General features: G+C 45.1%; 1 protein-coding gene across 5 annotated transcripts in view; it reads left to right on the top strand.

Moving 5' to 3' along the window:
- The window catches only part of LMF1 (lipase maturation factor 1), a 161,722-nt gene that overhangs the window by 50,217 nt on the left and 83,650 nt on the right, over positions 1–27,855 (top strand). For all 5 annotated transcript variants that reach the window (XR_014002045.1, XM_081170140.1, XM_081170141.1 and 2 more), the window contains one exon: positions 8,757–8,822. Coding sequence is in view for 4 of the 5 variants with exons in the window: in XM_081170140.1 (XP_081026266.1) it covers positions 8,757–8,822 (66 nt within the window). In the remaining variant the exon portion in view is untranslated. The remainder of the gene's footprint in view (positions 1–8,756; positions 8,823–27,855) is intronic.

The raw sequence follows: 27,855 nt of genomic DNA, 5'->3' as shown, positions 1-27,855 counted from the left end.
ATGCTTTCCAAGAATCTGCTCACTTTGTCTCCATGGAGGGTCATTTTCCCTGAGTGGGGCTTGGGTAGGAGAGTTGTGCACAGAGCTGAAAATCTATCAAATGGCAATAAAGGTAGCAAGAGACCCAATACAGTGGTACCTCGGGTTACATACGTTTCACGTTACACACTCTGCTAACCCAGAAATATCACCTCGGGTTAAGAACTTTGCTTCAGGATGAGAACAGAAATCGTGCTCCAGTGGCGCGATGGCAGCGGGAGGCCCCATTAACTAAAGTAGTGCTTCAGGTTAAGAACAGTTTCAAGTTAAGAACGGACCTCCGGAACGAATTAAGTACTTAACCTGAGGTACCACTGTAGTGCTGTCACCATCAACTCCCCAGGTAGCTGCCCAACGGAGCGATTTCATGTGGCTGCCTCTTAATGCAGATTCAGGTCACTGAGCCTCCACAGCTACCACCCACCATGGACCACTGTTGGCAAGACTGGCAGCAACAGCTGCAGATTAAGTTCTAGACTTATGGTATTATTTCCCCCCTCTTGCTAATTATGCTGTTTTAAATGTGCATTTTATATTTGACTCATTTCAGTAAGGTTTTATTTTGAAATGTTTAAGATCATTTGTTGTTGTTCACTTGCTGCGTTAAATGTGCATTCCGTAGTTGACCTCCTTTAGCGATGATTTATTTCAAAGTATTTTAGTTTCTTGCTCATTCTGTTGCATTGAATGCATACTTTATGTTTTACTTTCTGCAGTAACGTTCTATTCTGGATTGTTTTATTTGATGTTTTAATGTGCTGTTAACCGCTTTGAGGATTTTTTCTTTTCTTAAAAATTGTAGCGGTACACAAATGAAATGAATAAAAAAATAAACAACATTCTTCAGGTTGACTCAGAATTGTTATAGTCAGGTTGACTCTGAATTCTTACAATTTTTCATGACAAATCCGCCCTGCACAACCAGTGTTTACCAAGCTTGCATCAAATGAATTTTGGAAACGTAGCTTAAGGCAGTGTTTCCCAACCACTGTTCCGCGGCACACTAGTGTGCCGCGAGATGTTGCCTGGTGTGCCGCGAGATGTTGCCTGGAGGGAGGCGGGCGAGTCGGGCGGCGAGAGGCGGGGCGGCGGCGGCGAGGAGAGGCCGCCCAGCGCGGGGCTCTCGCCGTCTGCCTGCCTGGCTGCCTGCGAGCTCGGCAGGCAGCGCCTCCGTCCGCAGCGCCCGCCTCGCGGCTCTCATTCCCTGCCAAAGCTCACCCAGCCAAGCCGCGCTCTCCTTCCTGCCTCGCTTTGCTGCCTCCTCCCCCCCCCACCCCCAAAGCTTGGAGGTTCCCCGGCAAGGGGGAGGGGGAAAAATGAAACTTACACTTTCGTGCGTCCCTCCCGGCGTGACGCTGCGCGCTGACGTCACGGGGCTGTAATGGTGGTGTGCCTCGAGATTTTTTTCATCAAACAAGTGTGCCTTTGCCCAAAAAAGGTTGGGAAACACTGGCTTAAGGCCATCAGTCTCCCTTTCATTGTCATCTCGAGCTGTTCCAGTGGGGTTTGTGTGCGTCTTTCTTAACCCACCCAGCTCCAACTTATTTGGAATAAATTTTGGCCTGAAAAAGGATCAAAGATGGCTTTGTTCTTTTTTGACATTCTGCAGAAGAAGACGGGGGGGGGGGACATCACCCTGACATCTGCATTATAAAGAGAAATGAGGGGAGGGAGAAATTCAGCAGAGAGGAATATAGTTATTTATCCCTCTTCCTCCCTCTCCCCTCCCCCTACTTTTGAAAGATTTTTTTGTCCTTTTAAAAAAAATAAAAATCCCCCACCATGAATGTGGCTCATATTGGCTTAATGCGTGAATGACGTTTTAATTATTTGGGATTTATCATTGTGAAACGGGGCCGAACTTGGGTGAGGTAGGCTGTATATGATGAAAAGAAGTGAGTTTGCACGACAAGGTTGATATGGAATAGAGCTTCTTTTTTGAGTGTCCCCTTCTATTTTGGGGGGAAGTAATACCAAAATACCAAAAAATATAGAGATGCGGGTGGCGCTGTGGGTTAAACCACAGAGCCTAGGACTTGCTGGTCAGCGGTTCGAATCCCCGCGACGGGGTGAGGTCCCATTTCTCGGTCCCTGCTCCTGCCAACCTAGCAGTTAGAAAGCACGTCAAAGTGCAAGTAGATAAATAGGTACCACTCCGGCGGGAAAGTAAATGGCGTTTCCGTGCGCTGCTCTGGTTTGCCAGAAGCAGCTTAGTCATGCTGGCCACATGACCCGGAAGCTGTACGCCGGCTCCCTCGGCCAATAAAGCGAGATTAGCGCCGCAACCCCAGAGTCGGCCACAACTGGACCTAATGGTCAGGGGTCCCTTTACCTTTACTAATACCAAAATATATCACAGTGCAGCTACTGGTTCTGCCCTCTGTCCTGTCCAAGTAGCTACTTCTTTTTTGAGTGTTTCCAGGCTTGTCATTCCTGGCCAGTTCTCCAAAATATATATTAAATGATCAAGAGGATGGAGTGACTCCCTTATGAGGAAAGGTTGCAGCTTTTGGGACTTTTTAGTTTAGAGAAAAGGAGAGTAAGAGGCAACATGATAGAAGTTTATAAAATTTTATTTATCATAGCGAGGGACTTCAAAAAGGGCCAATAAAAAATAACAATAAAACAAAACTGGGGAGGATTAATATATTTTAAATGCATCATTTTCCCAGTAAGTGAGACCCAGCAGGTCTTGACACTTTTACCACTGAGTTACCAGAGCCAGTTCTTCCATAAACAAAAACTAATAAGGAACTGGAGTACGGTTAATAAGGAACCACACCTTTTACTGCAGTAGTTTCCAGATTCCTTGTACTGAGGGGTTGGGATCAAAGAACTGGAAGTTTTCTAACATATTTGGGATAAACAGAGAGCTCATTTGAAAAAAGACTTGTTTGGTCCATGGCGAAATGTTGTGGAGGATTGGTCTGTGGATTGTTGGGAGAGTTCAGGATGGAGGAAAGAAAGTGTTTCTTCCCATGGCACAGGAGTTAATCTTTGGAACTCACTCCCACAGGAGGCAGTAGTGGCCACCAACTTGAATGGCTTCAAAAGAGGATTAGGCAAATTCAGGGAGGACAAGTCTATGAAGAGCCGCTAGCCACAATGGTTATGTCCTGCCTCCACTATTAGCAGTATTAAGTCAATGAAACAGCAGAGATATCACCTTGCCAACAAAGGTCCGTATAGTTAAAGCCATGGTTTTCCCGGTAGTGATGTATGGAAGTGAGAGCTGGACCATAAAGAAGGCTGATCACTGAAGAATTGATGCTTTTGAATTATGGTGCTGGAGGAGACTCTTGAGAGTCCCATGGACTGCAAGAAGATCAAACCTATCCATTCTGAAGGAAATCAGCCCTGAGTGCTCACTGGAAGGACAGATCGTGAAGCTGAGGCTCCAATATTTTGGCCACCTCATGAGAAGAGAAGACTCCCTGGAAAAGACCCTGATGATGGGAAAGATGGAGGGCACAAGGAGAAGGGGACAACAGAGGATGAGATGCTTGGACAGTGTTCTCGAAGCTACTAATATGAGTTTGACCAAACTGAGGGAGGCAGTGGAAGACAGGAGTGCTTGGTGTGCTCTGGTCCATGGGGTCACGAAGAGTCGGACACGACTGAACGACTAAACAACAACAGCAAGTCAATGAATACAAGTTGCTAGTCATTGCAGGTGGGCAGAATGGTGTTGCGCTCACATCCAGCTTGCAGGTTTCCCCAGTGCTTGTTGGCCATTGAGTGAACAGGATGCTGGACGAAATGGGCCACTGGCCTGATCCAGCAGGTTCTTCTCCAGCAGGTTCTTCTCTATGAAGTAGTACATGCCCTTTAGCTCCTCAAACACTTTTCCCTTCCAGAGTTAACAGTCTTTTGCTGCTCTCTGGAGAAGGACAGTGGAGAAGAGGCTGTGCTCAAAACCAGCTGTGACCTCTGCTGTTGCCTCGGTGGGTGGCCTTATTCAAGCTACACACTCTGAGCCCTTCGTCTGCAATTGACCTGCCTCACAGGGCAATTGTCAGAATTGTGGAAAGAGCATGAGTGAAGCCCTGTAACTGCTCCAGTAAACAATAAGGGTGGTAGGCATTTGCTTTGGTTTGGGAAGCCTTTGTTTCAATGTTTGCCAGCCTCCGTTTCGGAGGCCCAGACAGCCTCAGTGGCAAGGGGGCGTAGATTTGGTCCCCGGGCTTGTGGTTCCCCATCCCTACTTTACACTCATTGGCCAGAACACTGGAAGGAAGGAGTTGGTTCATTTCTTACTGAGCTGTTGGGTAGAATACTCTCAGTCAGCTTTGCCTGTTCTTTCCCCTTCCCTTCCTTCTCACAATTGTGTGATACTTATTTCTATAGCGTTGTGTGCACAGCACAGACAAAACCCAAATTTCATTTCTGTGACTGCATGCCAAGCAGCTGCTCTGCCACTATGCTTCGAACTTTGCCAAAATGATTTTCTGTGGTTCTTGAATATATCCTTACCGTGCACCTCTTAGAAATTGTGATATAGAGCGGTGCATCAGTTATTATTATTATTTTTTAAAAATACTTTAAACAATCTACTTCATGGGGTTATGGAGGATTTTGCATGTGCAGTGTGCTGTGGACACCCAAATGATGTTATTCAACAAGTTTTCAGAAGTGAGCTGTCTTTTCCCCTGTGAAGCAGTTTGTCAGCCTGGGCTGGGTGCGGCCTAACTGTCCGCCAGCTGGCGAGCAGTCTGATTTGCAAAGCCCGTTTGCCTACCTGGCCTATTTGAATCCCAGGCAAAACAGCTCCCTGGTTCACAGCAAAGGGCTGCGTTGTTCCTAGCCGGCTTTTGCATAAGGTTCTTTGGCTTAAGTGAGAAGTCGGTGGTTGGGAGAGAGGGAAGGGTGTGGCCCTGCAGTCGATTAGGTGGCTTCAGTCCAAACAGGCTATTGAAATGTCAAGCAGTTGACGCGAAACCCAACCTGTAACTTTATAGCTTGTGTGGCTTCACATAAAAACAACAACAGCAACAGGCCCAACGAGCCTCCCATTCTCTCTAAGCTTTCTTTAAAAAAAAATTACCTTTATTTCCCACCTTTTCCTCCAAGGAGCTCAAGGCGGTGTACAAGGTTCTTAACTCCCTGTTTTATCCTCACAACAACCCTGTAGGGTAGGTTAGGCTGAGAGACAGTGACTGGCCCAGGTTCACCCACTGAGCTATACGGCTGCATGGGGATTCAAACCCTGGCCTCCCATATCCTAGTCTAGCATTCTAACCATTACACCACACTGGCTCCTTTCCTCTTTGTAGTATTTTCAGTGTTTTCTATTGAGGGGGAACCAAATATCCTACAGGTTGGACACAATGGAGTCTCTCGTGTTCCCTGTTTTTATTTTGTTACCTCCCTGTACATCAGGGTTGGGAGGGGCTGTTGCCCTCCAGATGTTGTTGGACTACAGCACCCAACATGACTGACCACTGACCATGGGTGGTGGGGTGGGTAGCACGGTACAACTTTCAACAGTCATGGCTTCCCCCAAATAATCCTGTTCCGGAAAAAGCAGGAGGGCAGAGCACTCTTGTAGTCAGATCGTCCTTGCTGGTTTCCCACAGGCCACTGTGAGAACAGGATGCTGGACGACCTGGGCCTCTGGACTGATCCAATAGGCTCTTCTTAGGAAGCAATAGACGTTTAGCCACCATGAGTGTCCCTGGAAGCTGGTTAGACAGTCCCTATGCTAGGTTCCAAAGGACTAGTACATATTTCACTTAAACATTAACTTCTGTAGATCTTGAGAAGTTGTCTGAAACTATATTTATGCGGTGACTTAGGGCTGAGTCTTTAAAAATGATATTCCACCATCTAAGAATTTAACTGCTCCTCCTTATACTGTATCTTTGTCCCTGTTTGATATTGAAGAGAGTCATTGAGCCATCAATCCTGTACAGTGGTACCTCGCAAGACAAATGCCTCGCAAGACGGAAAACTCGCAAAACGAAAGGGTTTTTGGTTTTTTGAGTTGCTTCGCAAGACGATTTTCCCTATGGGCTTGCTTCCTTTTTCTTAAAACCGTTAAGACAGTTGCGACTTGACTTCGAGGAGCAACTCATAGCACGCGGTGTGGTAGCCTTTTTTGAGGTTTTTGAAGACTTTGGTGATTTTTGAAGCTTTTCCAAAACTTTTCCGAAACCGTGCTTCGCAAGACGAAAAAAAACGCAAGACGAAAAAACTCGCGGAACGAATTAATTTCATCTTGCGAGGCACCACTGTACTTCTATCTCTCATGTGGTGTAGTGGTTAAGAGCGGTAGACTCGTAATCTGGTGAACTGGGTTCGCTTCCCCTCTCCTCCACATGCAGCTGCTGGGTGACCTTGGGCCAGTCACACTTCTTTGAAGTCTCTCAGCCTCACTCACCTCACAGAGTGTTTGTTGTGGGGGAGGAAGGGAAAGGAAAATGTTAGCCGCTTTGAGACTCCTTAAGGGTAGTGATAAAGCGGGATATCAAATCCAAACTCTTCTTCTTCATGTCGCTTCTGTTTCTCTGGATAGCACCCTCACATTTCCTCTCACTTGCTTTCCCGACACAGATCTTCCAACAGTCTCATTGCTCTTCCCAAGCCTGATGTCCGTCCCCCTTCCCATCTTTTATTTAATTACATAACACATTGGACCACCTTATTGGGGGGAAAGGAGAAGGTAGTCATTAAATGTACCACCAGAAAGCAGAGCCACAGGTGTCCGGAACATCCTTTTGACTAGCGAAGCCTCCTTTGGTTGAGATATTATTGTGAGATCTTAATCAGGATGTCCTGCAGAAGCACACATCAAAGGTGGGTGCTCTAGTCCCATATACCTTGAGGCTTCCAAATACACATTTCCTGCTTCCAGGTTTGTTCTTTGGATGGGCATCTTTCTTGCTTGGCACGGCTGGCTTCTCCCCTCCCGCCCCCTTCTTTGTCTTCAGTCCTGGCTTTGAGGCCGCGAAATTCAATCCTGAGATTACTGCCAACCTTTAAATTGGTGGACCTCTCCCTCTTCCATTGTAGTGTTGCAAACTTTTTTCTTTTACCTGCTGACCTTTTTGTAACCTGAGGGAGAAGCAGGACTGCTCTCCTGCACACCTCTCTTTGCCTTCTTTCCCTCTCCAATTGTTCTAAAAATATGATGTGATCTCTCTAATCTGGGGTGCTGCAGTTCCAGCGCTCTCAGACCCAGAACAGGGAGAGCCCTTTCAGCATCCTTCTCATTTCTTTTCAGATTAGAGGTGCAGGAGAAATTTGTTCAGCCTGTATTTTATTTTTATTATTTCATTTCTGTATATCACATATCTGTATATTAACGTCTACGCTGCACTTTGTCAGAAGAATGCAAGATGGTTTACACCCAGCACTGAACATACTGAAATATATCGAGACATAATAGCCATACAATACCATAGAAACATAGAATGGTAGAGCTGGAAGGGACCCAAGGGTCATCTGGTGCAACCCCCTGCAATTCAGGAATTGCAATGAAAAGAAAATCAGTTATATAAATGTAATTCATAATAAAAAGCAATACATTGTAATAAAAAAAATACATAATACAGTAGCACCTCGGCTTACGTAACCCTCTGGTTACGTAAACTTCACGTTACTATAGCGGCAAACCTGGAAGTATCAGACCGTGTTTCTCCGCATGCGCAGAAGCGGTCTACCTCCATGTGCATGCGCGGAACAGTGATCCTCGGGTTGCAGAAACCTCAGAATCCGGCCGTACCTCCGGAACGGATCCCATTCGCAACCAGAGGTACCACTGTACAGTCAAACCTCGGAAGTCGAACGCCTTGCAAGTCAAATGTTTTGGCTCCCGAACACTGCAAACCCAGAAGCGAGTGTTCCGGTTTGTGAACATTCTTTGGAACCCGAATGTCTGGTGTGGGTTCTGCGGCTTCCAGTTGGCTGCAGGAGCTTCGCGCAGCCAATCAGAAGCCACGCCTTGGTTTCCGAACGTTTTGGAAGTCGAACGAACTTCTGGAATCGATTCTGTTCGACATCCGAGGTATGACTGTACATAATGAATACATACTAAGCAGCAGTATTACATTATACACAATATCATTCCAGCAATAAACTCCATAGCCCATGTAAAATAGCATAACATAAGTTCTTAACCTACTTACCTACTTCGTAAAGCTTTTTTTAAAAAATGCAAACCTACCTAATTCACATTTTCCAAAACAATATGTGTGCTGAAACTCAGCTCTCATTTGAAATAAACACTATTTCGATTTTTGCGAATCAGTACTCCAGCAAAAAAAAATGTGCACAGAAAATGAGCAAAGGGTATAGTGGTGTTCTATAATAATTATATTAGGAGGAAATGCTCACAAAACGATGTGTGCAAACTGATGTAGAAACAGAGCATCACCACTAGCTTATTGTTATTGATATATTGTTAAAAATGCCATATGCACCATTTGCTTTCCTTTTGAACCAAAATATTTTTGGGACAACTTGTGTGCTCAGGAACTGTAGGAGCACTTAATGCCCATAGCCATTGCATGTGTTGTGGGTGTTTAATTAACCCCCAACCTTACTGGTTCTTAGTTGTATTTTCATTTCCAAATGCTGGAAGGCCATTGAAAGGCAGGATCCGGATTTTGGAAATACCTTTTAACACCTTTTAATAAATACGGCTTTTAAATTCTCATCTGAATTGTGATGCTAAAAAGAACCTCCCTTTTCCTCCCCGCCCCGCTTTTCTTTAACAGGGTTTGATCAAAATCCGAGGGGATCGTTGCTGGAGAGATCTGACATGCATGGACTACCATTACGAGGTAAGCTGCCAAACATGTCTTGTGGATTTCCTGTAGGGATCTGTTGTTTCAGCCTTTGCATCTTCACTTCCAATGACATATTGGAAGGTACTTGTCTGTAGAGAGAGAATGCTCCATTTGCAGCAAGCAATTTGAGTCCACTTGCTACAGAGCATTTTTTGTTGTTTCAATCCAAACCACTTCCTGCAAATAGGAGAGGTTACCTGTAACCACCATTCAGTTCACCAGCGATTGAAGGAAGCCCCTTTGACTCTTCCATATACAATCAGCTATATGGCACCGATGGCCCGCCTTCAATGGAGGTAGCTGAAATAGCCAATTAGCTGGTTGGCAGCAACAGAAAGCCTCTTTGAACTTTGACAGCTGTCAGTCACCTGATGTCATTATGGGCAGTTGTGGGGCAGAATCAAGGATGCAAGGAAGTGGTAGGGTACTGTAACTCAATCTACCGTTGGACGGAAGGGATCACGAAAACTGCTCATATATAGGTGAGATCAGATGATAGAATAGGCTCTTGGTTGTACTTGGGGCCCTCTTGGACCTGTTGAGTAAATGTTGGCCAACCCAGCTTTTGTCTCCAGCACCTTCATTCTGAGCAGACGTGGCATGTGTTTCCATGATGGCTGTGCACTCTACTGTTGGAGGCAGTATGTCTCTGCTGGACATCACAAGTGGGGAGAGGGAGCTTGTGTTAGTGGGCTTCCCATCAGTGCATCTGGTTGACCACTGTGATCTAAATGGGGACCCTTTCTCCTGATCCCATGGGGCTCTTGTTATGTAATCTTGCCCAAAGTCTCCTGCCTGAGGTGCCTCACCTTCTCTTGTGGCAAGACTGTGCCTTTTGCAGCGGTAGGCATGGCCTCTCATTACTTCTTCCAATTTTTTTTAATGCTTGGTCTCGCAAACATGAATTGGAGCGGGTAGATAGGGGAAGTCAAGAATGATCAAGCATGGAGGGTGTGTGCTGTTTCTGGTGTTGTAAGATTGTGCACTTTATTTTCCTTCCAGACCCATGGGTAGAAATGGATTATTGCGGAGCAGAAAAGGTGGAACATTCTTCCAGAGCTCTATTCTTCAATGGAAAAATTTCCATTTCATGAGTTTATTAGTAACAATTAACAGATGCCAATTTGAAAATGCAGTATCAGACAAACTCGGCAGTTTCAAAAGTTTTTAGCTTTGTTCGTTAAAATGTAAGCAAGTTCAACATGCCAGATTAGATCACTCTCTAGGGCAGTGTTTCCCAACCTTGGGTCTCCAGCTGTTTTTGAACTACAACTCCCATCATCCCTACCTAGCAAGAGCAGTGGCCAGGGATGATGGGAATTGTAGTTCAAAAACAGCTAGAGAATCAAAGTTGGGAAACACTGCTCTAGGGCATCAGATAAATTTCTGATGGAGACTGAAAATCACCCCATACAGATTGCCCTAATTTGCTGCGAAAATTTTTTAAATCCAGACTTTTCCAGAAAGCCAGATTCTTTAAAGATACACTATGGTGTGGTTTTTTTTAAAAAAAAAAGATTTATTTTAATAATAATAATAAATTTCTAGAGCCATGTATTTATACTGTTAACGCTTTGCAGATGCGTTCCTATTCTCTGGAAATACAGAGTCAATCCAAGATAATCAGGGTAATAAAATTATTTTTTAAAAAATAAATCTGCAGGGATGTGTTTTGGGACACAACCAGCTGAGCAGAACAGCCAAAACTAAAATAAGCGGAAGGGTTGCTGCTGTTGTTTGTTCTTGCTTTTTGAAGTGACATATTCCAAATGAGGCCTTCAAGTAGACTGGGCAAAATGCTGGTGTGAGGAGAGTCAAGATATCTCTTAAGAACAGGCTATGGCGAAGGCAGGCTCCTTCAGAGGAATTGGTGGTATCTCCCAGATACAAAGAGCAGCAAAGCTGTTTCAGTATAGATCAGGTGTGGGGTATCTTTGGCCCTTCAGATGTTGCTGAACCACAACTCCCCTCAGTCCTCTAACAAACGTGGCCACAACAACCAGGAATGATGAGAGTTGTAGTTCAGCAGCCCCTGGAGGAGAGAAAGATTCCCCATACTTGATCTATAGCGAATGTAGGTCTTTGGTCTCAGTTTCTGGATCGGGGCCTAGAACTGGGTTGCAGCCTGATCTAAGAGGGGTTGTAACAGCAGGCCTACCGTGTTGCCGATACATACTTTTAAAAAGAAAAGAAAAGGGTCCCTGAAATGTCTGTTGGGTTCAATATTGGCCTCAAAACATTGGAGGCCACTTATGTAGATGGCCAGGGAAGAATCATTCCAAGATTTAGGAACCAGTGGTCACAGCTAGAGCATCTGTTAGAGTTGCCAGTAGACACCAAGCAAAGCAAATTCATTGTTTGGATTGGAATTGTATTCAAAGGTAATGCAGAGAGTCCCTAGTAAAACCCCTTTTAAGCCAAAATGGCTCACTGCGAGACAGTCTGTTAAGACAGAGAGTAGAAGATACTTAATTGATATAACCAAATATAAATTAATATACAAACCTGGTAAATACTTTACTGTATAATTTGTAGTGTGTGTGTGTGTGTGTGTGTGTGTGTGTGTGTGTGCGCGCGTGTGGCATCCATTTGTCTCAGGAAACAACAGAGGAGTGCACTTTGGGGGATAAAGTCAAACTGTTAGAAGGTTGCAATGCCTGCTGTGGCTGTTTTTACATCAATATAGGAGAGACATGTTTTGTTGCAGCTGGGGCAGATGGAGGCATCCACTTGTGTTGCTGTGGATGCACCATGGTGTTTCTTCTCTCTGCACTCCTCCTGGCAATCAAATATTTCTGGGAGAGGGAAGGTATATTCAGATTCTATGTTATAAGTATTTTCAGAAGCTAATTGTTTTTTTTAAAAAATGAGCGAAGACAGGTGGGATCTCCGCACCTCCAAGAGAGCAAATAATTTATGAGAAATTGAGACCACTGTATTTTGAAAGAGTTTGGAAAGGAAAGGAAATATCTCAGGAAGTGGCTTTCGATATCATGAAACTGTGTTATCTCCCTGTCTGAACTGGGACAGAGTAGCACTGCTTCATGGTGATTTAAGTCGTATTTGAACAGCCCCTTCTGAAGCTCCTGCATGTTGTTTGACACCTATATAAAACTGCTAGGTGCTGTCAGTATGCTGATGACACACCTCTGTTTCACCTGTACATCTGCAGGTGTGGCAGTGGAAGTACTGTGTCGAATTCTGACTTTGGTAATGGACTGAGTGAGAACCAGTAAGCAGAAGCTGAATCCAGATAAGATCAAACTCAAGTTTAAAAGGCTTTAAAACAAGCAATCTCATGAAATGATCTATAGATATAATCCACAGTTTTTAATTGTCAGATATACGTAATGAATTTTCATGCCTGGGTAGGGTTGCCTACACAAACAATGTTTTAGAAGGCAGTGGAGGTGCCTGTCTGATATTGATAGACCTGCTCAGATTCCTGGAGCTTTAGAAAGAGCTAATGGTAGTCTAAGTTTCATCATGTCCAAATTAGCTTGTTGTAGGAAAGCACATTCTGAATTGTGGTGGGAATCCTGTCCATCAAAATTGACAGCAGTAGGCCGGAGAAGAGGGTTTTGTGTTTCAACGAGAGCTGCAAGCGTCACGTATCGTTGGCTTGTTAGCTGTTCTTTCATGGCATGCCTGGAATTAGCAGGCCCAATTGACAAACAGATGTGCGGAGCCCAGGTTTGAGGGCTTTCGAGAAGCACGTGTGAATCCCACTGTAATGAAACAAAGGTGATTAAAAAATTCTGCTGCTTCCCTTCCACCCCCTTCCTTTCTCTTCTGCTTTTCATTCTTGCTAAGAAAATGAGAGGCAAGGATAGCAAAAATAGAAATGTGGTAGCTGACAATTTGAATAGTCGGGGGTTGCATTAGGATAGGAAATAAATAAATAAATGCAGAGCTAGAGGGAGAATGAATTGATTTCAGAGTTGAAGAATGTGATGGTCTGGTGATAATGCAGGATCCAGCTCTTAAGCCAGGCTACTGCAAGGAAAACAGTCTAGGGGTGGGAATGGTAGGCTGGTTCTAAAGTACTGCATCTTTACTCTTTAGCCCTGCCAAACCAGAAAGGGATCACCATTTATCTTCTCTAGCTGGAACTGAAATATAATAGACGTCCCCCAGGGAAATAAACGCGAACCAGATATTTAAAAAAGATTCAGATGGGTTGATTGTGAGTTTGTTTCACAGATATTCTATGCATATGGAGGTTTGAAAAGGGGGAGAATCCTGTTTCCTGCTTTCACAAATGTAGCATGTTGTTTATTCATGTCCAAACATGCACACGGGTCTATAGGTGGTACATGACCCCAGTCAAGCTGGCAAAAATTTATCATTTGCCCGATAACAAATGTTGGAAATGTAAAGAGACTGAAGGTACCTTCTATCACCTTTGGTGGACATGCCCGAGGATTAAGGCTTTCTGGGAAATGATCTATAATGAAATGAAAAAGGTACTTAAATGTACCTTCCCTAAAAAACCAGAGGCCTTTCTCTTGGGCATTGTCGGCCAATTGGTGTCAAAGAGGGATAGAACTTTTTTCATGTATACTACAACAGCAGCAAGAATACTCATCGCAAAGTATTGGAAGACACAAGATCTACCCACTCTGGAAGAATGGCAGATGAAAGTGATGGACTATATGACATTGGCCGAGATGACAGGCAGAATCCGTGACCAAGGAAAAGAGACGGCGGAAGAAGAATGGAGAAAATTCAAAAGTTATCTTAAGGACTATTATAAACTTGAGGAATGTTAGAGTGTTGTGGTTTTTAGGAATAAAGGGATACAGTGATATAAGGTCAGAATACAGAGATGACTAAGATGACAGAGGTTGGAAAGGAACAATTGGGAGTTGCTATAAAATTATGGACATTGGGATGCAGAAAGGGGGGGTATGGGGGAGTCTCAGAAAAGAGGTCTATGAAAAAATGTTATGAAATTATACGTGTTTGTATGTCTTTTTAAGTGTTTGTTTGTTCTTTAAAATTCTGTAAAACCAATAAAAATTTTATTAAACAAACAAACAAACAAACATGCACACGTTTGCTCGTATATTGGCGCATGGATTTCCGTGCATGAAAAATGAATCTCCACGCAATGTAAGGCCATTCTCTTCAGTTGTATCCAGAGGGACAAAATCAAAATATGTTTGATACTTCTGCACACGTTGAACTTTTGGATTGTCTTGCAATTTATATGAAAAGTGATTCGTAACTCAAAATGTTAATAATAATATTAACAACAATAACAACAGTAGTACAAAACAACAAGCGAACGAACAACAGTCTGGAAGGCATCTGTACTTCTGCACAAGTAGCTGTTTCACACACTTTTTCAGCCTGGTGCCCATTGGTGTCTGGTGCCCATTGGAACTGATAGGGCAGAAGGCATGGGGCCCAAACAGTAGGCAGGGTCAGAGCCAATGAGAGGCAGAGCCAATTCATTCTAGTTTTGCCCTGGTCCTCCTCTTCCTTCCTGTTCTACAAGGGCCATGGTGAGACTAAGGAGGAGGAAGTTGGGGAATTGAACCTGGGCAATCTGCATGCAGAGCAGGTGCTCTATCACTGAGCTATACTCCCTAAATGATATGGAAGGGACAGAGAAGTGAATGGGGAAAGCTTTTGCATGCAGAAGGTCCATCTCCCTTCTGTCTGAAATCTCTGGGGAGCTATTGCCAGTCTGTGTCAACAGCACTGGGCCAAATGGACCTATGGCCTTACTTCCTGTCTTCCTAACTTCCTGTCTTCCTAATGGTAGACCTGGGCAGGGCCACCGAAGCACACACCTTGCTTGACTTATGTGGCCATGATACTGTGAGATGCACAACCTTTCCGCTACCCCAACCTCCGGGTACCTGTGCACATGCAAAGGCATGCTTTGGAACACCACAGAGCTACTGACAGGGCAAAGGCTGTAGCATAGAGTTAGAGCACCTGCTTTTCATGTAGAAGGTCCCAGGTTCAATCCCTGAAATCTCCAGATGGAACTGGGAGAAGATCTGTGTCTGAGATCCTGGATAGTCCTTTCTGCTAGTGAACTAGCTGGAGCTATGGGTCTGACTCAGTATAAACCAGCTTCCTATGTGACTTACCTGAGCAACTCACGTGCTCCTAAAATTGACAATTTAAAGCTTTAGAGCTCAGTGCTTTGAGCAGCACCCCCTAACGCAGACCTGCCTTTTCCAGTTGATTTAGCTTTCTTTTCTGCAAAAAAGAAAAGAAAAGACAAAATTATAAGCAAGATGGAACAATCCCTGGGGGCATGCACTCACTCTGCAAATCCCAGGAGGTTTGAAGTACACGAAGATAGCACCCCCAGCACTTGACATCCAGAGGAACGTCTGTCAATCATGAAGCATACATGCATTGGTAATATGCCAGTTGTAGTTTCAGCGGTAACCCGATTCTTGTTCCTGGATTCTTTTCTATTTTCTTAAGGATTTGTCTTGAGCCTTGCGAAAGCTTCCTGTATGGCGATTGGATTTCATCTTGCCATTGCTCGTGCATTCTCTCTTGCAGGACCACCCAAACCCCACCTCACTCTTGCTTGGAAACGTTTCCCGTCCCCTTCCAAACACACACAACCTCTATTGCCCCAATCGCAGCTCTTAATCAGGTTAATCCTGGCAGCCTGTTACAGACGTCTAATCCATGGCGACCCTGTAAGAGGCTTTTAGCCCATGGACTAACAGGTGTGGAATTGCAGGGACCCGCCTCTGTTTTTGAGGCCAGGTCTCCATTTCACAACATTCTTAAGGGTCCACAGGATTTGGCTTGTTGATGGAAAACTTGGCTGGGATGGACAGCAGTTTCCAACCTGGTCAGCTCCAGCCCCCTGCTTTTACCCCATCTGCATTATAAGGAGCCATTTTAATTATTTTCTATATCTGTCCTGTTCTGTCTCTTCCTCTCCTTTCCTTTTTCCTCTTTTTTTTAATTAAAAAAGTAACCATGGTGAAAACCAATAGTATGTGAGAAGTTCAAGAAATTTATTTAAGGGAAGTATCATTTGGTTGTTAAAGAGGGTTGGGGATTGCTCACTTGTCACTAGGGCTGGGGCAGCTAAGTCTATTTCACATGTCAATTTCACACCTAAAAAAAGGTTCCCTTCCCTTTCTGACTGTTCAGTCCCACTTGCAGTCTAACACGTCTGGAAGGCTGGGGAGATCTAGTATTGAATATCTCGGTGTCCTCACCGAATAACAGGTCTCAAGATTCTTTGGGAGATGCTATGACTGTTTGACTGGTAGAAGGACTTACCTGGAGAAATTCTTTCCTTCATTGCCACTAGGCTGATAGCTCCATTTATTTATTTACTGTTGCATTTATACCTCACTTTTCTCCAAGGAGCTCAAGGTATCATGCAGGGTTCTCCTCATCTTCCTTTAATCCCCACAACAACCCGGTGAGGTAGACTAGGCTGAGAGCAGTGACTGGCCCAGGGTCACCCGGTGAGCTTCACGGCCAAGTGGGAATTTGAACCCTGGTCTCCTAGGTCCTAGTCCACCAATCTGGGTGCTCGTCAATGGTTCCTCTTCATCCTGGAGAAGAGAGACTAGTGGGGTGCCACAGGGTTCTGTCTTGGGCCCGGTCTTATTCAACATCTTTATCAACGACTTGGATGATGGACTCAAGGGCATCCTGATCAAATTTGCAGATGACACCAAACTGGGAGGGGTGGCTAACACCCCAGAGGACAGGATCACACTTCAAAACGACCTTGACAGATTAGAGAACTGGGCCAAAACAAACAAGATGAACTTTAACAGAGAGAAATGTAAAGTATTGCACTTGGGCAAAAAAAAATGAGAGGCACAAATACAAGATGGGTGACACCTGGCTTGAGAGCAGTACATGGGAAAAGGATCTAGGAGTCTTGGTTGACCACAAACTTGACATGAGCCAACAGTGTGACGCGGCAGCTAAAAAAGCCAATGCAATTCTGGGCTGCATCAATAGGAGTATAGCATCTAGATCAAGGGAAGTAATAGTGCCACTGTATTCTGCTCTGGTCAGACCTCACCTGGAGTACTGTGTCCAGTTCTGGGCACCACAGTTCAAGAAGGACACTGACAAACTGGAACGTGTCCAGAGGAGGGCAACCAAAATGGTCAAAGGCCTGGAAACGATGCCTTATGAGGAACGGCTAAGGAAGCTGGGCATGTTTAGCCTGGAGAAGAGGAGGTTAAGGGGTGATATGATAGCCATGTTCAAATATATAAAAGGATGTCACATAGAGGAGGGAGAAAGGTTGTTTTCTGCTGCTCCAGAGAAGCGGACACGGAGCAATGGATCCAAACTACAAGAAAGAAGATTCCATCTAAACATTAGGAAGAACTTCCTGACAGTAAGAGCTGTTTGACAGTGGAATTTGCTGCCAAGGAGTGTGGTGGAGTCTCCTACTTTGGAGGTCTTTAAGCAGAGGCTTGACAACCATATGTCAGGAGTGCTCTGATGGTGTTTCCTGCTTGGCAGGGGGTTGGACTCGCTGGCCCTTGTGGTCTATTCCAACTCTATGATTCTATGCTTCTATGACTCTGATCACTGCGTACCACTGTCTCTCTTAGGCGAGTCTGTTTCAAATGTACCAGCTGTATGGCATTTCTCCTTCTGTAGCCTTTAAAAATAAATTAATAAATCGAAGCTCTCACTGTGTGTGCTTTGAATATTCCGTACCTTACGGAGATTTCTCAAGGCTGCTGTATGATGAAAAATGGTGCAGTTGGCAAACATAGTTGGGATAAAAGGGGAACTGAGAAATATATGTTGCTGTTTGTTAATTAATGATACTGTGGGGGGGGGAGAACGAGTACGGGGGTTTGAAACTGGTAAGGGGGCAAAGGAAGGACTGGCAGGTGTTGTGATTGGCACGTCCATCAAGAAGATGGTAGGTGGCAAAATCTACTTTTAACATATTGATGGGCTGGAGTATGAGACAGGAGCTGTGGGTGGCAGAAAAGCTGTTTGATTCTGGGTGAAAAAGATTAAAAAACTAACTAATGTTTAAACTTTAAAGTTCTTTTCTTGAAAGCAGGGTGGGTTTGGTTTTTTTGCCCTTTTGAAAAAAGATGGCTGTAACCAGTAATGAAACGTCTTCTGTTTTTTATTGACATTTCAGCGCATGATTTGATTTCCTGGCTAAACGTGCCAAATACATATAGTTTAACTTTGTTTCACATATTTCCCCTACATTGATGAGACCCATACAATATTTATTTTCCCCACCCCAGCCTTTTTGGATTGCAGCTAACCTGCTCTTTTTCGTGAGGAACAGCAAAAGCTGTGACTTTAAAACATTGCTCCCGAATGAGTTAATGAAAGTTTTGTGCTCTTTTTAAAGAGCTGTGCGTGCCAACCCAGCTTTTAATCTAGGAGTATAAATCACTTTCCCGTCTTATTATTTGTAAAATCCTCCAGGCTTTGGAAATGCACAAAAGGAGTCTTTGTCCTTTTATTAATTTAATTTATAGGTTTGAGAATTTTGTATCGGTGGTTAGCGAAAGCTGATTTGTGCTCCACTCTGAGAATTGGCTGTTCTGGAGTTGCAGCTTGCTCTGCAAAGCCTGATACAGAATTAGGAAATGACTGTCGATTTATAATAAAACACACAGTCACATACATGGAGCAATATTTAAACTCTGTGCCAGCACACACTGGTTTGCCACAAGAAAGCTGTTAGCATGCTGAAACAAAATAAAGCTATTTAAAGTATGAAACGCTCTTGTGAGACCAAAGTAAAATGTTCCCCAAGAAGAGGCTGCCCATTGCATCTCTGCATGAGTCATTGCACTGGGCTTGCTTCCTTGTAGTCAAGACAAGCGCTCAGGACTGTAGCAAGAACAAACAGTTCTTGTTGACCTTTTCAGGTATAAGAGTGCCTCTGGTTTTGATTCAGCAGTGGGAGACACTGCTTTAGCAAGATGCTCACCAAATAGTGTGAATCTGTATGGAGTCTCTTTTTTGCTTGCTTCATTCGTTTTTTTCTCTTTTCTTCCAAGCCTATTAAGCATGACAGCCTTTGCCTTTTGGTGCAAGGTGCGTTGGTTGTTAGGCGTGAAGAAGAAAAAGAGACATGGTTGGGGTTTGGGGTAAATGGCACAGATGCCTTACAGAAGGAAAGGGAAGGCAGTGCAAAAATGCCTATCTGCATTTCTTTATTAAAGGAAAGGAAAGCAAGAGGAAAGAAAGGAGAAAAAGACAGGTGGGGAAACCCCTGTCAGCTCACACAAACAATCCAATAAGCACCAGTACATCCATCTTAATTTACACGTACAACTTGATACTGTAAATGTTGTACAAATGTCTGAATAAGCCAAGCAAGTACATTCAGATATAGCAAAGGCATAAAATTTGTACGATGGTGAGTATTTATATGGTGGGCATAATATTATTATTATTTATTTCATTTCTATACCGCTCTATATTTTAAAGAAAAATCTCAAAGCGGTTTAAAGCATATTTATCTTTTGTTTCCCTGTGGACTGTCAGCATGCCTGACAATGAAAAATGTGAGTTTGGTCCCCCTTCCAAACTTACTAGTCAAGCAGGTGGCTGAGAGTAAAAATTAGTCTTGGCTCCTCTTCATTATGGCGCTTACCCTAATTCTGCTCCCTGTTTTTGGCTCACCCCGGGACCCTCTTATTAGTAATGTTGTTGTGTTCCATTTCCTGTGCCAAGTATGGAGTAGTCAGTACTGTATGATGCTGATGGGAGACCCTCTTCGCCAATTACTGTAGAAGACTTTTAAAGGCAACAGGTACATCTAGGAAGCTAAGTTGGACTCAGGCAACATGGTGTCCTCTAGATGCTGTTGGGCTAAAACTCTCATCATCCCTATGTATTAGCCATGCTGGAGTCTCAAAATGTATGGAGAGTACCACATTTGCCACCCATCAGCTTAGCAATGTGACTTCTTCAGAACTTCCATTTTACTGGTAAATGTGATCAAAATATATTTGGTTGCAATTGTTTGTCCTTGTCAACTAGCAAAGAAAAACACACAGGGTTGACATTTGACATGAGAGATAACAGAAAGTTCTGTGCTTGCTATAAGGTGATGGGATAATTCTCTTTCTAGTTTCCCTGTACATGTTTTCTGGGAGATTAATACTCGACGGGGGAGTCTGTCCACGACAGAAGCTGCTGTAAAGAACGAAAGCCCTTGCCCACTTGTGTTTGTGTTACGGGCTCAGCTTACTGGCATATTTCTCCGGCAGTATTTCCTCATTAGGTTTCTGCGTCTCTCAGAGACGCAGGCTTAGTTTCCTATTATGCAATTTACCTCAAGCGAATCTTCCCGAAAGCTCGTGCCAGGTTTTTGAAGCTTTTCAGACTCAAGGTTCCCCGAGAGACCCTTTTCTTGGGGCATTGTTGTAATACGGGCCCTTTTATCGGGTTCTCTCCCCCGACATGGGAGAGTGTGCAGTATGGGTTTAATTTACTAGTTAAGATGTTGCTGCCTTTGCTTCTCTTTCGAAGACGGTTCATCCCCACCTTCGGAAATCTTATATGTTGCCTATTAAAAGGCCGATGTGCCCAGGGGAAATGTTAGGAGACTGTCCCGGAATGTCTTTATTATTCCGCTGATGCTTTCAGTTCAGTTTACGCTGTATACCAAAGGCATTTCTCCCCCTTTGGACTTAGATAAGTTACACTCTCCCCTTCTATGGCAGAACAAAGGACTTTTTTCTGCACTTTTTAATATGCTTTTGTGGGTCAGGGGCTGAGATCACAGGGTGGGAGAGGGAATTTGGCCTACCTCTAATTCCATACGCATCAAGTGTGGCCACTCTCTTGAGATACTGGCCTATCTTGGATGTGCAGAAAACTAGTCTCCAGAGCAACCTTTGGCAAGCTGGTGCCCTTCAGATAAATATTTTGGATCACAGCTTTGATCAGTCCTTTGACTGATGGTCAAGGATGATGGGTGTTGTAGTCCAAAACATCTGGAGGGCCCCAGGTTGGCAAGGGCAGCTTTTTAGCAGAGGTGTGGAACTATAAGAGAGGCACACGGTGAAGGGGAGCGTATGTATGGCATCAGATGTAGGGCAGTTGAGCCCTGTGGGCCAAATGGAGAGGCCTGGAGGGTCATATTTGGTCCATGGGCCGGAAGTTCCCAACCACTGTCCTGCAACTGTGGACCTTCACAGAAAGCTCTCCCTTTTGTGTATAATATTTCACATACACACACTGTACAGTGGTGCCCCGCAAGACGAATGCCTCGCAAGACGGAAAACTCGCTAGACGAAAGAGTTTTCCGTTTTGGAGGTGCTTCGCAAAACGAATTTCCTATGGGCTTGCTTCGCAAGACGACAATGTCTTGCGAGTTCCTGCTGGGTTTTTTTCCTCCCCCCCCCCTTTTCTAAGCCGCTAAGCCGCTTATCAGCTGATCCGATCAGCAGATAAGCCGCTAATAGCGCTAATCTGCTAATCCGTCGATGGGCTTGCTTCGCAAGACGAAAAAACCGCTAGACGAAGAGAATCACAGAACGGATTATTTTCGTCTTGCGAGGCACCACTGTAGTTTATGTTGTCTCAAATACGACCCCACGTCCAAACTGCTGCTTGCTCTAACCGAAATTGAGAACCCAGTCCAAGAGTTTGAGTGTCTGAACTGTGCAATATGCACGGCCCAGTTCAGAAATGCTTGCCTGCTTTCATTTCCCGCTGCCTCTGTTCTCCCCTTTGTAAGCTGACTTGGTGTAACATCTTTCAGGGTTGCAAGTCGCTTTTGCTGCATTAGACTAGGTAGCACATGCAATGGCTTATGCATGCTGCAAAAATAGAGTTTCTGTACTGATTTTTGTACATAATGTCCGAGGCAGCCAGCAGCAACAATGAAAAGCTGGAGTATAAACATTCAAAAGAAAAAAATTAAAACAACTTTGTTACATCCACTGCATGAAGGAAGACATTGTTTTGGTTTGAGGATTTTCCTATTTCTTTGGAAAACAGCCTCCGCACTTATTCTGCTCCTCTGTGGGCACACCCTGGATGCCCTTTTGGAAGGTCCTTGTCTACAGTCACCCCACTTTTCTTCTCTTTTTCTGTTGCACTTTAATTAAAAAATGCCCATCCTCGTATCTGTTATGAGACAGATGGAAAAGACGCGGCTCCAAATTAGCGAGTGTCACAAGATCTTATCCTATAATTGAGGCGGCCAAATGAATTTGTCATGGTGAGGGTAATGCGTAGCTTTCTCTCCGCTGCTAAAGAAGGTTCCTTTTGTCTGCAAGAGCCAGAGGCGGTTTGGGCAGGAACTGCACATGACTTACCTAAGGGCAGCATGGAAAGGAGAGGGTGGGGTGAGTGGGTGTCCTGCCTCTCCTCTCTGGCTTTCTCACACTCTCCTCTTCCTCCACTTCTCCAGCTTTGGAACTTTGCAAGTCCTCAAGAGGAAAGAACTGTCTGCCTCTCCAAATGGCCCCTTAATGACACAAGTGACTCCTTACCAATTATTTCCATGGCGCTTTAGAACAGGGGCAGCAAAACCTTTTCAGCCTCACGAAGGCCACATTCCATTCTGGGCAGCCTTCTGAGGGCCACATGCCAGTGGTAGACCAGGCTAGAGGGAAAAGTGGATGGAGCAATGATTGCAAATTTAACCTTTGTGCAGTAGTCTAGTTTCTACACATGGACCCCAATGTCTCCTCCATCCAAGCAAGTGGGAAGATATCTCAAGATGTCATATCTCGATATATCATTGGCATACTTGGCTTGAGGGTTCCCAAGGTGGGAACAGCAGTCTTCATCAACGTTTGAATACCAGGCACCATTTTTTATTCAAGATGGTAGACCAAAATGTGACTTTGGAGTAACTTCACCATTATTTTGGTCAGCCGCCTCATGAGATATTGTCACCAAACTCAACACAAGGGTTCCCAAGATGGGGTGGCAGTCTGTGTCAGTGTTTGGATACCAGGCGCCATCTTGAAGTAAGATAGCAGAGCAAAACATGACTTTGGTATGGCTTCACCCGATTTTTAGCATGACAGGTCCAACCAACCACTTTCAGGAAAACCAGATATTTTTTAAATCACCTTTTCTATTGTTTCCTCTGGCTCAGCAGTGTGTGCAAGTCATACTTTTAGATCCTTTAACCGTTCTCCCCAGTGTTTTGATGGATGCGTATTTTGCTAATTTAATTCCCATTGCTAACCCCATGCCCCCGCCACCCCAATGATTTTGATAGCGACCAATGCTCTGGACTTGAGCACCCAGCTCATCTGGGACAGGGTGCTGACAGAAGCTTAACACCAAACAGTAATAAAACTTAGTGAGCCTGGCTGGCTCAGTTGGTTAGAGCGTGGTGCTAGTAACACTAAGGTTGCAGGTTCAATCCCTGTATGGGACAGCTGCATATTCCTGCATTGCAGGGGGTTGGAGTAGATGATACTCAAGGTTCCTTCCAACTCTACAGTTTTATGAAACTAAATAACAATGTAAAAATAAAAATAAAACCACCCCTGGATTTCAGGGATGTGTTACAGTGCCCTCGCTCAAACAGTAGGGGCACACCATTTGTTTATTTCTTAAATCATTGAGTAGGGAGCCTCAATGCATTCCGGTACTCCCTGCCCTCTATCTGAGCAATTGTATGTTTCTTCCAGCTGTAAATGGACTGATGCAATAAATCCCTCCTCCCCAATCCAAAATTCTAAAGTACCTTGAAAATCTTGGGGTGGGGGTGGTTAAGGTCCTACCCTTTAGAATTGATGCCAATGCTGCAATGTTATCTTAGCTTGCAATTATAAGGCCTGGGTGTGTGCTAGCTGTTTTTACACTTAATTGGACAAGGGTCACTAGCTACCACTAAAACGTATATTGTTGTCTGGATTTCGGCCTGCTGAGTATGCTCTCCACATGAATTTCTGCAAAATGCTCTCCGCCCCTCTCCATGTAAGCAAACCTGCCTAATCTTCATTTGTGTGGGTTCTCTCAACTCCATCTCTGCTTTGATTGTGCCCCAGCATAGGGTGGGAAACAGATTTAGCTCATGTTAATAACAAGCAAATGGGACTTTGAAAACAGATTTGTCTGTAAGGGCATTTTGAAATGCTTTTCTTTTGTAGCTCAGTTAGGCCCAGGCTATACACCTGGGCATGTGAGCAGTCCTCAGTGAGGACTCTATAAACCGTGAACGTTTTGGACACATTGCAAAAATTAAATAATAAAATCCCTATGATACCCTGTTTCCCCCCTCTCTCTAGTGTCAGTGCATATGTATTTCATACGTCTGTCAAAGAAGCTGCTGACTGGTGTGTGCGTATTTAAGAGCCATGACGCTCAAATCCGAAGATAATGTCTTTCCACCCTGAAATACAGTGCCGGATCGTGATTTCAGGCCAAACGTGGAAATTGTTCAGGCTCCTTAAATGTTTCCGGCATGTGTCTTGTGCTGGGGGAGTGAGGGTGATATTCTGAATGGTGTGTGTGTGTGTGTGTGTGTGTGTGTGTGTGTGTGATCTTACCAATAGAATTTTCTCTCATTCACCTTCCTGTGGTTCATCTTTGCTGGGTAACCTGAGACTGATTCACCCTTGTGCTATTCCACGCTGGACCGAATCCATTAGCTCAGAAATGAGTTGCTGGAGGCCACAGGGGATTCCATCACGAATAATAAAACCACTGGAGAAATCGGTCTGTATTTAGCACTGGCATGCAGTGTGAATTAGGGGTTGTGCCGTATCAGAGTTATTTCAGGCCCCCTCCCCTTCACTGCTCATCCTCTTCTTTTTCCTGCTCAATACAGTGAAAGGCTTTATATTACACAGTGGGCACACACTGTGGCCATCCACACATGGGTGGTTCTGCCTGACTTCCAGCCAAGCTGCTTGATCTGTCGAGCCACCAAAGAGCCTGGGGCAGTCCAGCACCCAACATACACAGCAGGCAGGGATTTCCGCTTAACCACACGCTGGGTGGACCTAAGAGCTCTTGAACCGGTATACATTTAAGTCAGTTCCTGAACACGTAATTTTGGGGATCGACATGTAAATGACTCAATACTTTCTTCCGCAGGACTAGTTTGGTATATGCCGGTGTCCCTCAACCTGATGCCCTTCTGGTGTTTTGAACTGCACCAGCCCCCACCAGCACAGTCATTTTAAAAGGCAACACCCATCAGTCCCAGCCAGCATGGCTGTTTTGGACTACAACTCCCAGCGCTAGCCAACAAAACTGTGCTTGCTGGATCTGGTGGAAGTTGTAGTCCAAAAAAGCTGCTTTCCACCAAGTTGTGGAAGACTGGTATATATGTATGCACGTACACACACACACACACACACACACTGATGACTGTTGGTCGTAAGCCAAACTGGGTTGTATGTACCGGGGTGGCCAACTCCCGAGAGACTGCAATCTACTTTCAGAATTAAAATCTGGCAATGATCTATCCCCATTTTTTGGGGGTTCAGGTCTGACTTGTTGAGCTTTTTTTACGGAGGAGGAAACCCCCATTTTTATACAAATACTTTCCCAGGGGGGTAAGTTCCATTTTATTTTGGGGGGGGGGGTTAAAGGCAAGGGTCAAAGAAAGGGGAAAAGTCACTCACAATAATATCGCTTTGAATGAAAACAGCCACTGAGAGAAAGCTCCGTCTTCCCTTCCACTGATCAGACAACAATGTGGGGCAGGGGGTGGGGCAGGAGTCAGTTTCGACAACACTGAGGAAAGGGAGCCAGAGATCAACCCGCGATCTACCAAAACCTCACGGGGATCTACCAGTAGATCGCGATCGACCTGTTGGACATCCCTGGTATATACAAAATAGCTCTTTGGGCAATATTCACACAAATGATTAGGGAGTAGGTGGGAAATCCTCCCTCTCCCACTCGAAGGTCAGGGCTTTTTCAATTGGAAAGGCTGCCCCGTTGTGTCTTTTTATAGGGAAACGTTCACAGATGTGGTAGTGGGGCAGGCAGGTGGGGGAGGGGGTGGATTGACGACCAGCACCACTTGATTCTACTCATTGTTAGCCCTGATGTTTATTAATGTGGGTTCTGGGTTGCAGCAGTGGCCCTCAGTGGTGTTTTGGTGTGTGTGTGTTTTTCCTTTTTAATTTGACTTCCATACAAGAGGGGTCATTAATAAACTGATTAAGGAATTCTTGAACTCTTTCCCACCAGTTTACGGTGCAACTGCAGATGTTGGGTTTCAAGCAAAGGGCTATAAACAAACATTGGCATCAGGATGAAAGATGGGGCGGCTGAGGGGAGGCAGAGCTCATTGCTTGCTAATATCAGGGGCAATTAATACCGGAGCTGGAATGCAAAGCTCTTTTGTGGTTGGTAGTCTTCCCGTTTTTAAGATGGAAGAAAGGATCGGTGAAAGATTGACATTGCTAAGAGATCCTTCCCTCCTCAGATCTCGGAATCCTTTACCATTTTGTGAATGTTTGGGTCAAGCAAGCTAGGAGGGGTGTCCGTTGGGGAAGGAGCTATGCGTTCCTCCTCTCAAAATTACTCCCCAAATGCAGAAACATACGAAACTGCCTTATACCAAGTTGGACCATTGGTTCATCTATCTCAGGGTGGGGAATCTCAGCTCCAAGGGCCAAATTGGACCCCCCCCCAAGCCTGTCTGGTCCTCCCCACTCCTCAACCACACCCTTTCTCCAGGCCACACCCCTCATCATCAGCCCTGCGCTACACCATCTTTGGGGTTTTTTGCCTGTCTGGAATGTGTCCTTGAACTCTGATTATAGCTCTTGTTTGCCAAGATCAGCGTTTCTCAAACTTGGGTCTTCATCTGTTTTTGGACTACAGTTCCCATCATTCCTGACCACTGGTCTTGAGAGCTAGGGATGATGGGAGTTGTAGTCCAAAAAACCCGCTGGAGACCTGTTTGGGAAACACCAGCCTAAATAGATACAGAGGGCTGTGTGAGTGCATTTAGAAACTAGTTTACGGTGCACAGGTAAAATGTGCCTTTGTTGCTCCACCCACTTTTGCCTCTGATCCCACCCACCACTGGTATATGGCCTCCTGCAGGTTGCCCAGAAGGGGATGCGGCCCTCGGGTTGAAAAACGTTCCCCTTCCATGATGCAGCGCAGGATTTTCTGCACGGAGGATGGGCAGTGTCTCTCCAAGGTTCCAGACAAGAAATCTTTCCCAACCTTACCTGGAGAGATTGAAGAAGGGCCTCTTGCATGCCAAGGGAATACTTTGCAATTTTGCACACCTCAAATACCACCTTAGGATAGGGACCCAATGCAGCATGATGCCTGACCTGAGACTGGATGTGGAGTTCTCAGAGGACGAAACAGGCGCCCCACAGGACAGAGACGTCAAAGAACTGGGAGAGGGCCCAGAATCCAATTCTGAGGATTCCCTTTGGAATAGTTACCCTATTTTTCGCTCTATAGGACGCAGATTTCCCCCTCCAAAAATTAAGGGTAATGTGTGCGCGTTCTATTAGAGCGAATGCAGGCTCCTTGGCTTCAGCGATAGCAACGCGAAGTCTCAAAAGCGCAGAGGGAGCGCTCCCTCCGCGCTCCGGAGGCTTTGCGTTGCTTTTGCTGAAGCCTGCGCACCGACCCCTCTCGCTCTCCAGGCTTCAGGGATAGCCACCTGAAGCCTTTGGAGTGCAGCGGGAACTTGTGCTGCGCTCCGAAGGCTTCGGGTTCCTTTTGCTGAAGCTGGGAGAGCAAGACTCTCCCGGCTTCAGCAGAGAGGGAGAGCTGCGCAGCGTCCCTTCAGCGAAGCGGGAGGAGAAATGGAAGGGGCTAAAACAAGGTGTGTCCTATGTTCGGGTGCGTCCTATAGAGTGAAAAATACGGTACCTGTCTTGTCCCTCGCCTGAACTGTGCCATTGACCTTGGAGTGTTGCCTGACGTTGTCTCCGGATCACATTTGGACCAAGACAGATATCCTTTGCTTGGCCTTGCTTTGCTTGCACGGGGCTGCCTTTGCAACCCTGCCATCCTTTGGTAAGTACTTTAGTGAAGGCTTGTGCTTTCTACAGCTGGGACGCCTGCGGGCATGTGGGTGCTGGGGTGACATGTTCTTGGC

This window comes from Podarcis bocagei (genome assembly GCF_964188305.1).
Source record: "Podarcis bocagei genome assembly, chromosome: 14".
In the NCBI taxonomy this organism is placed as follows: domain Eukaryota; kingdom Metazoa; phylum Chordata; class Lepidosauria; order Squamata; family Lacertidae; genus Podarcis; species Podarcis bocagei.
The sequence above is the reverse complement of the archived record's forward strand: the minus strand, read 5'-3'. Positions and strand labels throughout refer to the sequence as shown.